The 15,315-nt window shown below is 41.2% G+C and overlaps 1 protein-coding gene across 1 annotated transcript in view; it reads left to right on the top strand.

Annotated features, from left to right (window-relative positions):
- LOC144519072 (melanocortin receptor 5-like) overlaps positions 1 to 14,390 on the top strand; it is a 19,342-nt gene extending 4,952 nt beyond the window's left edge. Inside the window, exon 4 of the mRNA XM_078251957.1 lies at positions 13,832 to 14,390. Coding sequence (XP_078108083.1) covers positions 13,832 to 14,390 — 559 coding nt within the window. The remainder of the gene's footprint in view (positions 1 to 13,831) is intronic.
- The last annotated feature ends 925 nt before the right edge of the window (positions 14,391 to 15,315 follow it).

The following is a 15,315-nucleotide window of genomic DNA, read 5'->3' as shown; positions in this document are numbered from 1 at the left end:
TAGATCCAGTTTAACGTTACTACAATGTGCTGGCCGCTGACAAGTAGCCTAGCTAACGTTAATGCTAATGGTTGGTGGGTAACATTATAAGGTTACAACATCGTTCAACACGCTCATAAAGTTATTAGTAGTATGATTGTTTTGACCACGGATAAAAGCAGGACTGGGCTAACCCACGAATAAGTTAGTAAGTAAGCTAGCACACCCCGGTCTGTCTACCTCACTTCCCCGGCGCAAAGACACTTCCTTTTGGGATGAGAGCTCCAGGACATATAGCTAGCTAGTTACTGTTAGTCCATAGCCAGCCAACAGCCACCTACTATCATTACAGCAATCCGTATCTGGCCAGCACTTCAGTGCCAGGTGCTAACGACGCTAATGGCAGTTTAATGAAGCATCGGGAAACGGGCCATATCAGAGCCAGGCATCCGAGTCACAACAGCAGCCATCCACAACGTTAGCTACGTCTCTGTTAGTTTTGTTGCTCGCCTCTTGTCTTTGCTGCTTTTACTGTGGGTTCTGCTGCCTCTTCTACTTCTGCTGTGTGTTTAGCTGGATTTGCTGTGTTTTTTGGCCAGAATTTTGTGGTCTTACTAAAGGTGACTGAGACTGTTTAGGGTAATCAGACTAGTCTGTGTGGAGTTGGGGAGTGGTGCTGACATGTATTATTAAAACAATGTATTATTTTTTGTCTGATCAAGATAACTGACATCTCCTGGCAAGCAATATAAACATAGAGCAGCAGCAGATGGCACAAAATCATGCAAACGTTGAATGTTACAACCGAGACCATTTAGTCTCTCTCTCTCTCTCCGTTTTGGTTACAGAACATACACTTTCATAAAGTCTGGTGCATGTTTATCATATATTGTATGGTGATGTGGACTCAATCTGAATCAGCAGTTGCCTATTGTAAGATTTTAGCAGTAAACCACAAGTGTGGTGCAGTCTGCAGGGCCTGAGAAGAACAGGATGAGAGAAGCAACATGGCAGCTTCCTCACTAATATGATGAGAGTTTTGCAATGTGGCTCAATTTTATCTGCAGGAGTTCTTCATCACACTCAAATGAATGGCAGCTAATTTGGTCAACCATGTCACATGAATATTCTGCAGAGTTGCAATAAAAAAGAAGCCCTTTCATTTAAGTGGTCAAGTGGTTTAGCCCTTGTGTTGTCTTCCTGTTGACCATACACTTGTTGTCCTCCCCGGGTCATTATAAATGTTACTGGCATAACAGACCGGGTCAAAATTAATGAGTTCATAAAGCATGAAGTAATCTATTACTCAATTCTGTGTTACCCCTTTTATCCAACTTTATTCCAACTCATTAGTTTTACACTTATTTTTTGCATTCATGGTCGACAGACCTCATTTACATTAAAGGCCGTGTTGCAGGGTTCATTTTCCAACGAATTTGCTGTAATTGCTTGTTGGTAATAAACATTTAAACTGTTATCCATGTATTTGATGTTATTGGGTATCACAAAACGGAATATAACACGAAAAAGTAGGTACTATTTTACAGCAGTTTGCCTTTCCCCCACAATGCATTGCATGACGTCACGTTGGGGAGACGACAGACCAAAGCCCGCCTAGAGACCCTTGAGAGTGACGAGATAACAAGAGACAAGTAAGAGAGTGTTCAGCAGTAGATAGCGCAGATGATAGATAAATACAAACACACACACATATATATATATATATATATATATATATATAGCCTAGATATAGCTAGATATAGCTAGATAGATAGACAGCATAGATATATATAGAAAGAGATAGATAGATAGAGATATATAGCATAGCTAGCTAGTTATCTGTAGGTAGCTAGGTAGGTAGATTGAGAATGGTGAACTACTGTGTTTGTGCTGGGTGTAAAAACTCCACCCAAACAGGGCACAGAGTCCATGGCTTCCCTATGAAGGACAAGGCAACCCTCCAACAGTGGGTACAATTTGTCCGTGTTAGGCGGGCACATTTTTCAATGACCTCCATCACCAAGAACTCCAAAATCTGCAGTGTGCATTTCGGGGAGGACGATTACGACTCAGGGGATATCAGTATGGTTTCTTTCGGGTTGAAGAGGCTGAGCCAAGCACGGCTTATTCTGACCACTGTGCCGTCTGTGCACACGCACCTCTCTGCCTGCCTTGCCCCGAGACAGAGAACCACTATGATCGGTGCTGCCCGCCGCAAGAGAGAGCTGGCTACGGTAAGCCTCATGCTAATGTTTACAATCTAACTAGCCCCTGTGTTACTATTACAGTTCACTTTCATATGTATTTAAACGTGACCGTGTCGCTGACCCTTTTGGATTTTGGATTTCTTTGCGCAAGATGTTGACAGATGCCTCACCGCAGGAGACTGTGGATAGTGTAGGTGCTACCGTAGATGACCCCTTGCCCTCCTCCAAGTGTGACACTGGGACGCTGTGTAATTTGAAGCCCCTTGGAAGGTCTCACGGTAAATCTTTACCGCAAAAAGAGACTTCCTTTTCCACTGTTGTCGTGTTTAAGTGCATAAGTTTACAAAGAAAATAGACAGAAGAAGATACAGGAGATTTAAAAGGATGTTTAGCACCTCTTTGTGATAAGCAGCAATGAGATTTGTTGACTGTTTATTTTGCTGTGCGGGTGTTTGTGTTTACGTGTGTCATTTTTGGTGTATAATATATTAAGTGTCTAGCTGTATGGGCTTGATTATAACACAAGATGTGTGAGACATGCATATAGCATTATTTGTTAATTTATTTTTCTTTCTTTAAACCAGTTCTCACGGGTTGACCAGCATTAAAGCCCTGTATTCTAATCAAGACCTCTTGCCTCATGCCTGTCACTGGAGGAGTTACAGTAAGAACTCATCTGCTCTGCATGAGTAGACGAGAAAGACAGTACCAAAGAGCCGTGATCCATGGACAAGAAGGGACATCTCTAAATCCAAGAGTGTGCATCTGCTCCTGACATTTACACATCCGCAGCATCCACAGAAGAATCCAGGTGCCTTACCATGAATCCAGCTGAAGCCAAGAAGCTTAAAATATTTCCCACAAGAGACTGTGACACATTTTTGCCTTCATATTCATACGATATAGTTGGTGTATGTTTAAGTATTAACTAAGCTACAACCAAGAGACTGAATTTTGCATTTCATAGAACAACGTGATATTAATTTGTATGAAGTAGATGTGAATATTTTCTAAAAACTAATACTAGTGGTAGAAAGAGTATACATGTGATTAGCTAATGAGAACTGAATCACTTAGCTACAGGCCAAATTAGATTTAACCCAAATTGAAGTACACCAAGTAACAATGTCAGAGCCTAGTCTTACCTCTGGGAGAACGCAGGTTAGTGCAGGTGAAAGTATAGAGCAGCAGTGCATAGACATGCAACCACAGGCTACTAAAGGCGCAAGAGCTGATGACCACACTTCCTCACAAGAACCACGAAGAAGCCAAAGAGTCCAAAAGTTAACGGAAAAGGGCCAAGAACTGTACTGTACAAATAAGATTTGCTCACCGTTTCACTGTGAGGTATGAGGAGTGGAAGGCTATTGCTAAAGACGCCAAGCGAGCTCTGAGTGGACAATGCTCAAACAACCTGCTACATGAACACATCAGCAAAGTAAGTGCTGCCTCAGAGAATCTGAACTTTGCTTATGATGAGTTAAGGCACATAGACAACCCTGACCATAACACACGTCGCAGAATTGACACCTGTGATGCAGTAACCAGGAAGATCATCCAAACTGCAAAAGATCGTTTGGAGACAGCAGATAACGGTGGAGGAGTTGAAAAACAAAGCAACAGGGTGACCGTCTATATTCAAGTCTGTAGCTTCAGTATCAAATCCCAATGCACTAAGTCCTCTCATGCTCAAGGCAGCTCCAGACATTCAAGTCAGATTTCTGTTAGCAGACAAGATGCCGCTGCTGAAGTTGCTGCCAATGAAGCTACTCTAGAAGTACTACAAGAACAAGAGTGTTGCATTGAGGAATTGGAAAGGCTTGAAGCTGAAGCTGCAGAGAGACAAAAGGTGCTAGATGCAAAGCGCAGACAACTGGATCGACCAGAGACAGTTAAAAAGTTAAAAGCTGCTAAGGCACGTCAGCGAGTGTATGATCAGAGTGAGTGCTCAGATAAATAAATAAGCAGTCTACTCCATCAAAGTGTCTGTATGAAGGGAAAGGAAGAAGCCAAACATGAAAATAATCTGTTGCAGCACCATTCTTCACCACAAGACTGGGCACATTCAAATCAAGGTGACAGCACAGCAGCTCTTGTTAGAGCACTTGCAGAATCCATCAGTGCAGGTCGTCTTCCTATACCTGAACCAACAATATTCAGTGGCGACCCACTCAGATTCAATGACTGGACGATTTCATTTCAGACACTCATTGATCGGAAAAACATTCCAGCCGAAGAAAAGATATATTACTTGCGAAAGTATGTGGGTGGACCTGCTAAAAAGGCTATAGAAAGCTACTTCCTGCTTGGTTCAGAGTCAGCCTATCACGTAGCATGGAGGATCCTCGAGGAAAGATATGGAAATCCATTCCTCATAGCCAAAGCTTTCAAAGACAAGCTGGAGGCATGGCCCAAGATAAGCTCCAAAGGCAGTATCGAACTTCAAGAGTTTGCTGATTTTCTTCGGAGTGTGAGGCTGCTATGACTCAGATCAGAGGCCTCAAAGTACTTAATGACTGCAATGAGAACGAGAAGTTACTTGCAAAACTTCCAGACTGGCTGACCTCGAGATGGAACAGAAAGGTCATAGAAGAGGAGGAAGAAAGTCACACATTCCCAAGCTTCAAGCAGTTTGTAAAGTTTCTCACACGTGAAGCGTGATTGCAAATAACCCAATAACATCTCTCCATGCTCTGAAACCAGCTGAAGGTGAAGTGTCTAGCTGTATGGGCTTGATTATAACACAAGATGTGTGAGACATGCATATAGCATTATTTGTTAATTTATTTTTCTTTCTTTAAACCAATTCTCACGGGTTGACCAGCATTAAAGCCCTGTATTCGAATCAAGACCTCTTGCCTCATGCCTGTCACTGAAGGGGTTACACCCCTCACTAGTCCTGAACAAAGTGATGGAGATGATGATCCCTCTGTGTAAATATGTTTGATTTATTACTATTATTATTATTATTATTATTATTATTATTATTATAACTAATTCTATTTTTTCTATTTCTTATACTTAATGTATATGTTTTCTCATATGTCTACTTAAAGGGATATGTCACCACTGGAAAGCTGAATATATCTTTAAATTGGGTCACTTATGTAGTATAAATGTGAAAACTAAATTGGTGCCTTCTAGGCCGAGAAAAGCCAGGAAATGTGTTTTTTGCTCATGTGGATGAAAGACACCAAATCCCAGAATGCACTTGCTTTGCTGCTCTGAGTCCACTCCCAAGCCACGCCTACCGTTTACAGACAGACAGTGAGACGGTTAACTCAATTCAACTGTGTTTTATTGTCATTTCAACCATATACACGAAACAACGTTTCACCGTGGCTCAAGTGGTTACACAATTCAAATATATAAAAACGACATACGAAACACATTATATGCTCCGTAAAGTTCAGCTAACACATACTAGCATTAGCGTTTGGTAGGCTATAAACACAGAGTATAAACACAGCCGTAAATTTGCGTGGAATGTAGACTGGTCGGCATTTAACAGTCAAAAACTCCACCAGTGGCTAGCAGTGAGATGGATACAAGCACCTCATTTCTGCAACAGTCCGTGTTAAAAAAGCCCACCTCCACTAGCTAGTCTTACCCGGTGACAGAGCAGCACTTTGTTGTTCAGCCATGTTTCCACAACAACAAAAACACAGCAGTCTCTGAACTTGCGTTGGGAGTTTCGTTGAAGTTGGATGTAGTCCAGTTTGTTGTCCAAAGAGACACTTGCAAGCAGGATTGATGGGACAGGTGGCCGGCTAGCGTTAGCTTTCCACCTAGCTCATACTCCTGCGTGTGAACTAGGAGTATGAGCTAGGGATCTTCCTCCGCGTTTAACCGCTGAGGATACCCCCTTACCGGTTAGCGGCATCGAGCAACACCGCAGGCTGATGTGCTGGTCTCCGTAGCAGGTGAAGCCTGGCACAGGTGGCCGGCTAGCATTAGCTTTCCACCTAGCTCCAACTCCTACCCTTGTCCCGCTTTCTGCACACCACTGAGGATGTCCCCCTACCGGCTAGCGGCATCGAGAAACACCGCAGGCTGATGTGCTGGTCTCTCTAGCAGGCGAAGCCTGTCAAGAATTCCGGCTAGCGGCACTGCAGGCTGAGGTGCTGGTCTCCGTAGCAGGTAAAACTTGCGTAGTGTGTCGAGTATTCCGTCTGTAATAAAGTTTCCTGCATATTCTCCGATCTATACCAATGTATCCCGGTGGTACATGTGTGCGGTAGTTTGAATGCACATAATTTCCTTCGGGATGAATAAATCTAACAGTTTCTGCTGAGAAGCTAAGCGATGATTCAAGATGGCTGACACTCATTTTTACCTCGGCAATCTCTGGAAAAAGCCGACAGTCCAACCTCCTATGAGCTATGCGGAAGTAGCTCCTACTACTGGCTGTAGTCGTTTGCCTCTGGGCAAAAATCTTCCGATGACGCAAAAATCGTTAAAAGATTTTTTTTCCAGACCCACAATACAGAGATCTCTCGTCTCAGGGGGACATGAGGGAGGGAAGCACAGTCATTCAAAAATACTACTGTGTTTCTGCTGATACAAAGTTTAATGCTAAATCGGTGAAGTATCCCTTTAATGTGTATTTGTGTTATTCTGATGTGTGTAAATTTTTTTCTTTTGAGCTGCTGTAGCACAGGAATTTACCCAGTGCAGGATTAATAAAGTCTATAATTTTATCTTTGTCATCAGTGATTCATTATGGGTGCCAGAAGACCAGATGTCTGAGGAGGATGAGGATGAATTGGTTGAGGAGGAGCCATCTCAAACGTGTAACCCCCACCAAAAGTGAGATAATTTAAAACCAACATAGACCAACTTTGAATTTTCATTTTTGTGTACCTGTGGTAGTTTGAATTTGAGCACGTATGCTCGTAACGAATTTAACATTTCAGCAGAGGTGTTTATTTCCATACAGGTTTAGTGGCTTAACCGTGTATGAATGAGTGCTTCTTTTACCGATATATATTTAACGATATCTTGGCACTGCATTTACTCGTGCCCGAGTACCAGACTGTTGTATCTGTTCTATTATTTGCCTTTACCCACTTAGTCATTATATCCACATTACTGATGATTATTTACTGTATCTAAACTCTCATTTTGTGAAAGCACCAATAGTCAACCGAACAATATTGCCGCAATATCGACATCAATGTATTTGGTCAAAAATATCGTGTTATTTTGATTTTCTACATATCACCCACCTCTAGTAAGTACCAATAATTGTAGCTGGTGGTGGTGACCTTGCCACTCTTGTGCCTACTCTGTGTGCATCTACCTCATGTGGTTTTGCAAGGGGTTCTGCATGCTGCATGTTTTGGGCTCTGTCTGTGTGCTGTGGTTCTTTTACTTTTGTTTGCATGAAATTTCTTTTATGTAATTCCACATAATTTACCAATCATTGTACCTGGTGGTGCCTTGTCCACTGGTCTTTTTCAGATTATGATTGTCATACAGGAAGAACTAATAAACAGTTTTTATTGGAATTCACGTGTTCTGTGTATTGTATTATATTTTAAGGGCAGTTGAACAGAACAAGCATGACTTAAATCTTGAATTGAAAAAGACTTAATTTTATTCATGTTGTACATGCCAATATGGTTTTTATTCATTTTCATCCAAACGAGGCCATTGAAAGCCATGATAGGGCTCGTCACCACTCTGAAATTGTTGCCTGATGGCTGAAACCAGACAGGAGGGTAGAGGCTTCCTTATATGCCTGCCAAGAACTCCATACGCCCAGCATATAGCCTGCCTGTACGCAGTGTACCGGTATTGCCTAGGGATAAGTATGTTGGAAACTTCATTTTATTCCTGTTTTTCATGTTTATTGTCTATGCAACACATCTCTAGTCACCTATAACTGAGTCAGTGTGAACCAACTTAAAGGTTGGTTCATAGGACTCATTGTAAAAAGAATGTCAGTATACATAAACAGTTAACATACTCGTGCGTGCTGGCTTGAAGGGGACCATGATCCTGCCTAAAATGTGTGTATGCTATCTTCAGCACAAACGGATTCAGGCAGCATGCCTCAAATCCTGGATGCTGAGTGAGGCACATCACATCTGCTGGTGGCAGGGTGAGCTCCTCGACCAGTGACCAAAACATACTCACTTCCCTACAGCACAAGCTCTCCACCGCAGTTCTCATGGGACGGCACCACCCACACAAGCACCTGCTAAACACAGCGACACAGACTAGCGGAGGCGGCTACGTTTGCAACAACATTTTACTGGAGGAAGAGGTGAACGCTTATAAATAAACACTAGGCTGATGACTTTGACTCGGTGCTATTCACTGACAGTAAAAAGTGTTGTTATATGTTGTATGCACTGCCATTCGTAGATTAGCTCCAGTGCTCGTTGCTGCGTTGCTAAATGACAGGAACTCACCAGGACACTTCACCAACTCTCCACTCATTCTCCTCGGACCATGTATTTAATTGGTGTTGACGGCCATCAGTTCTCGGTAATTACTCATTTGCCCCCTCACGTCTGACAGGTTCGAAATTATATAGCTGCGGGCCATCGTACATGTTATTAGTGGTTCTTGCCCCCTCTTCTCATCCCAGTCAGTCGCCATAGCTCCAGTACTAGGCTGAGGCTAGTCTTCTCCACGTCTCCCCAACGTGACGTCATCACTGAATTGCGTTAAAAAACCCGCCAATAGCAAAAAACGACAAAAACTGGCCTTTAACACTATTTGGAGACATTTAAAAAAATGAAATACATATCTTGAGTGCTATATGTACCTATTAATCAACAGTGGTGGTTAACCTGCAACATGGGCTTTAATTATACCTAATTTCTGAGAGTGTGTGTGTGTGCGTGCGTTTTCATCTGCTGCAAAGCACAATGATACATTGCCCGATTGCAACATGATGTGTGTGTGTGTGTGTGTGTGTGTTTATCTTCTGTAAAGCACAATAGTGCCCTATTGCACCACCAGGTCAAAATTCACCCGGAAAGACCATAAATGCTATAAAATTTAATAAAAACACCCAAAATTCTATGAATTCTATTAATTTTACTTGCGAAGAGCATGGAAGGGAACCATGCATGATATTTTTGGTATTTGGTTGAAAGAAACCCATATTTCTTATAAGAAACTTTGAAAACCCAACACATTTAACCCGAAGACAACACAAGGGTTAGATGCCATTTTACTGGCTGGTGTAGATTAGAGTCGTCAATAACGCCACACAGGCTAATAATAGAGGAATGTAGATTTCATTTAAAATGTGATTTTAAAATTATTAAATAATTAAATACTTTATATAACCCTAAATAGCAAACTTTAGCTTAATCTGTCAAGCTACAGGCAAACAATGTATTTGTAAGTGCTTCGTTCTTCTGGCAGTTACTACAGTTCTCATACTTTTATTCCGGTTCAGAGCACATTGGTTTTAGTCACCTTTCATCTTTAACACGTAAGACCAAAATAATACTATAAACGAGACCTGTGTTCCATCGGATTTTCAATAATTATGCACATTATAAAAATGAGCCTGTATTCTCGCTGTTGTTTTAAAACGGAAACATGAATAAAAAAAAACAACAATTGAAAAACGAGCAGTTTTCCAGTTAATTTTTGTTTTTATGGAACATTGGAAAAACGGAGCTCATTGTTTGTCACCCTGACTCCAAGGCTTCTTCAAACCCTATGCAATTTGGATTTAGAAACATGCGTGCTGCTACTTCCTTGAAAAAATTAAAACAAACTTAGATCAGTGGGAGCAGTTTTTTTAATTTACGCAAGGCTTTTGATACGGTCAATCATGAGATACTGTTAAGCAAATTGATAAACTACAATCTTTCAGAACTCACAAAACTGGTTTAAATCTTACATGAGTAGACGACATGAGTGTGTGTGGGTGATCAATACACTACCCCCATTTAAAGCATGCACTATGGGAGTGCCACAAGGGTCAATTTTAGGGCCGCTGCTTTTTAGTATATATGTATTGACCTTCCCACTCGCATGCAATAATATTTATTAAATACTGTACGCTGATGACACTGTGCTGTACACTCATGGGAAAAATGCAACAGAGATTGCTTTGAAATTAACAGAGGTAATGCATAAGGTTGTTGAATGGCTACTCTACTCATGTCTCACTTTAAATTTGAAAAGATGATAACCATGTTTTTTTGTTGTTTTTTAGGGAATGTCCTGAGGTTTTAGTAAATGGGCATAAAATCCAAAAGTGGACAAATTCAAATATTTGGGTGTTACCCTGGATCTGATTTATAGCTTTAATGAAATAAAATTGAATATTCTGATGTTTTGTAGCTTACTTGCATTGCATATTTGTTTTATCGACCTGCCCAGAGACTACGGGCGGAAAATAGCAATTGTGCTACAACCTGGTACAATGCATTTCTCCTTGTTCTTATACAAGGTTAATGTTTAATTGTTTGTTTCTGTTTAGATAAAATTACATTACAACGTACTTCAGAATGGAACGTGGAAATTACTCAAGCAGTAACCAAGTTTATCGCGAAAGATATGATGCACCTCAGCACGGTAACCAAACCTGGTTTAACGGCTTTGATAAATACACTGGATACAATAGGGCTGGGACGATTACGTAAAATTAATCGTTAGATTAGTCGACTAATCGAAAAAATAATCGCTAGATTAATCGTCTAAAAAATAATTGTTTGGGACAGCCCTATGGTAAAACATGCCCTCCGCACATATTTTAGCCAGGTCGCTATATCGGATCAAAAAATGTAAACAGAGTTGCAGCGGAGCTAAAAAAAAAGTTTTTCCACTGCTACAACTGACGTGGTCAAGCCATAGGATCACTAAGGCTGGCAGTGCCATACTCATTGTGCACATACAGTATACTGTACATAAGTTAAGTTCACAGACTGCAATCTGCTCTTCAGTTTGTGTGATTTGTTACTGACTTTCATATTAATGTTTACACCAGGCTTATTTGTCAATGCGTTGTGTTGACATGGTAATTATTACATGCCTACGAGGCTGGACGTTCAACAAATCAGTCACTGTGATTGGAGTATAAATAAATGTCATTCCAGTGTTTCCCACAGGTTGAGAATTTACTTGTGGTGGTGGATGAAAATCGTGGATTTTCATTACATTGAAAATCTTTTAGATAACAGGAGACTATAATTTCTGTAGCCTACTCCGTAACAACAGACTACCTGGATGCCTTTTTCTCGTCTCGCTCCACACCGCTGTTTGCGTTTTAACCTTTAGACGGTGCAGCGTTTTTAAGATTTCCACTCTGGAGGGTGGTTTCCCTTTTTTGCGTTTTTAAAGCCCCAAAAACGCCGTCGCCGTATAAATGAAAGGATGTGCCTTTTGTTTATATGGCGACCATCCTACATCGAATTTCACACAGTTTTGCGTAACCATATGCACGCAGATTTCCCCCCCAAAACTGTCGTCTAAACGCGGAATAAAAAGTGAGAACGCAATGCCACTTTTGCGTTTTCTCTTCAGATCGTTTCCATCTTTTACATTTGCGTTTGCATGAACTGGGGTAGACGCTCCATATTCATGTGCCATCTTGAAATACGTTAGCCAGTAAGGGACATACAGGATATACTGCTCCGCCTTTCGTGTTTTCGCTGTCACATGATAAACTCATTAGGGTATCGTCGCTTCCCGGCCCCGGCAAATTTGAAGAAGGAAACATGGAGGACCACACGTATTCAAAATCCAAATGTCAGGAACAGTAGTCTTCTTCTTCGCCCAGCAAAAGAAAAAGGATTTGAAAAGAGCAAGAGACTGGCATCATCAGAAAAAATGCGTGAAGGCTACCGTAACTGTAATACGTACTTTGAACTGCGTGGCGCAAGAGAGTTAATTGCAATATATGATCTCATTGCTAGATGGGAAAAATTCCCACACATTGGACCTTTAGAACTTTTACAGCCAACTTAAATGACAGGGTTTTTTTGGGGCTCAAGTCCATAAGTACAGTTAATGAATAAGGGCACAGAGAACGATTGAATGCTCGGTTAGCAACGATTAGCTCTGATAGCGGTTAGCTCCAGTCAGCTCCAGTTAACTCCATTATTAAGATATGTAGCAGAACACGCTGCCGCAGAGAGGGGGAGAAACCAGACTGTGTAAATGACGTTGTCGGGTCGCGGTGTTTCTACGGTTTAGTACAGTTAACCCCACGGCAAGACCACCAGCAGCATACTACTACTACCAATAGCCTGAAGTGCCACGTTGACGCTGTGTCAAGGGTCTTCACAAGGGGGGAGGGGCTGGAGGACGCTTGTCTATGTGCGCTGTAACAAATGTAATTAGGATTTTATCTACCTGGGCGGTAGGGGTCCAAGATATATCGACTCAATATCGTTATCTCAATATCAGATTCGCAATATTACATCTAGGGGCGCAAGATATATCAACTCAATATCGTTATCGCAATATATCGAAAGTGTCGCAATAAGTATGCAATATTTTGTTTATTTTGTGGAGCTCTGCATCCCGTCCGTGTGGCTTAGTTGTGTTCGATTTAGAGCCCGCTTGAAACGCTTAAAGATCATGTTTCATTGGCCAGTTACCATGCCACTTGCACATGTTAGTGCACCTCAGCGCACGGGTCCACTACGTGTGTGCATATTTTGACAGATTGACAGTGTAAGTGAAGACATTGATAGAGACAACAAAACGCAATGAATCAGAGAAGCGAAAGTAAAGTTGTGTCCTGTTCTCGTTATTTATTTTATACTGTACAACCAGTAAAACATGTCCTGTTCTGTAGACAAGATCCTTATTTATTTATTCATGTTGTACCAGTCCAATATGACTGTCAGTTGAAATAAACCTTGTGTTGTAATTAAATTTGTTATGAATCTATTTTGATGCGTTTTCCCATAACTTTTGTAATTTTACATGTTTAAAAATATCAAAATGAATAGCAATATTCATAATCGATATCGCAATATCACATTTTGTCAATATCATTCTTATATATAATTAAGTTGTAAGTAATAACTTATCATCATTTATGTTTAATATATCTAAAATTGTGTTGGTCATACTATACAATTATTTGTTTGTCTTTGTTGAATAATACAGCAGATAAAGAGCTTAAAAAATAGTCGCATTTTAATTCGCAATTGCAATATTGGTTAAAAAAATCGCAATTACATTATTTTCCAAAATCGTTCAGCCCTAATCTGTATCATCTTTTAGTCTGGTTTGTTTAATATGTGAATAGTTATTTCTTTCTCAATTATTTGTTAATATTATGTAGTAATTGTTTTCAACAAATAGTTCATACAGTAAACCTTTGTTTGACTAATTTATTACTGAACCCAGCCATCACATGCCACGCCATCACATTCTGTGCCACCCACCACCACAAGTACATTTTCAATCTGGGGGAAAATGTTTATCATTAGGGCCCTAAAACCGACAACTTTGGGGGTGAAGGCCTTATTGAAATCACTATGTTTATTAGGGCCAGAGCACCAAATAACTTGTCCGGAAAATGTGTAGGAAGGTGCGAGGGCCTGATGATTGCTGCTTTTTTTGTTGCAATTCCTCAGTGGCTAGGTAAGGTTGCTAGAAAAGAGTAGGTTAGTTAGGTCACTTCAGATATCAATATATGTTATTATCTACAGGTACGTCACTATCTTCTATGCACTGAGATACCACAACATCATGACAGTGAGGAGAGCCGGCTGCATTATCGGCGGAATCTGGACCTTCTGCACGGGCTGCGGGATCGTCTTCATCGTCTACTCAGACACCACCCCCGTCATCATCTGCCTGGTCTCCATGTTCTTTGCCATGCTGCTCATCATGGCCTCCCTCTACAGCCACATGTTCATGCTGGCACGTTCACACGTGAAGCGCATCGCTGCCCTGCCCGGCTACAACTCCATCCACCAGCGGGCCAGCATGAAGGGGGCCATCACACTCACCATCCTGCTGGGGATCTTCATCGTCTGCTGGGCCCCCTTCTTCCTCCACCTGATCCTCATGATTTCATGTCCACACAACCTCTACTGCGTGTGCTTCATGTCCCACTTCAACATGTACCTCATCCTCATAATGTGCAACTCTGTGATTGACCCGCTCATCTATGCTTTCAGGAGTCAGGAGATGAGGAAGACTTTTAAGGAGATTGTTTGTTGTTACAGCCTGAGAAACATCTGCGCTCTGACAGGTAAGTATTAAGAGACACAGACTGAGAAGACCAATGACAGGATTTGTAGGATGGAGCCTGGTCAGCCCTCAAGAAGACATGGGAAAGGGATCTAAATATTACACTGGTTGATGAGGAGTGGGACAGAATTTGCGATGTGAGGGTACAACTGATCCAGTTCAAGATTATGCATTGCTTCTCTTGGACTCCCTCCAGATTGTTTAGACTTTGTTTGAAAGACACACCAAATTGTTTGAAATGTAAGACAGAGGACAGCCTATGTCCTATGGTCTTGTGATAAGGTCCAGGAATTTTGGACTGGGATACATGATAACCTATGTCAGATTGCAGGGACCCAGGTTCCATTCAGCCCAAGATTATTTGTTTTAGGAGATGGATCAATCCTAAGCGTACTGTGGAGAGACGTATACAATGTGCTATTGTTTTGTCATATATAGATATGCTTATTTGGTTAACAGCTGTTTATTTTGTTATTAGGGGTCCAAGCCCAAGGGGGCTGGGAACTCACGTATGCAAGGCAACGTGGTTCCCAGCACCAGCGGAGCTGGGAACCCTATTGTATTTGCAAAGATTATTATTCTTCTTCTTTTTCTTTCTTTTTCTTAACTTTCCGTAAATAAGTGTCGCTACAGCCTAAAAGCTTATCCTAAATTTACTTTTTCGATCTTCTCCTAGGCTGTGCGTCCAATCTGCATGAAACTTGGCACATAGCATCTCCAGACCGACCTGACAAAAATCTCATCAAAGGAATTTAAATCGATTAAAAAATGTGTACATTACGTATGAACAAAATTGTGTAGCTAGCTACAGAAACACAAACTTTTGCATATCTTGGCCAAATAAAATGCTATCAATGCAAAACTTTAGATTATTCTTTGGCATGGCACTTTGAGGCTTGCAAACATATCTGGCAAAGATTGGCCCATAGGGAGTGCT

This window comes from Sander vitreus, chromosome 6 (assembly GCF_031162955.1).
Source record: "Sander vitreus isolate 19-12246 chromosome 6, sanVit1, whole genome shotgun sequence".
In the NCBI taxonomy this organism is placed as follows: domain Eukaryota; kingdom Metazoa; phylum Chordata; class Actinopteri; order Perciformes; family Percidae; genus Sander; species Sander vitreus.
Note: the sequence above shows the minus strand (reverse complement) of the source record. Positions and strands in the feature narration are given on the sequence as shown.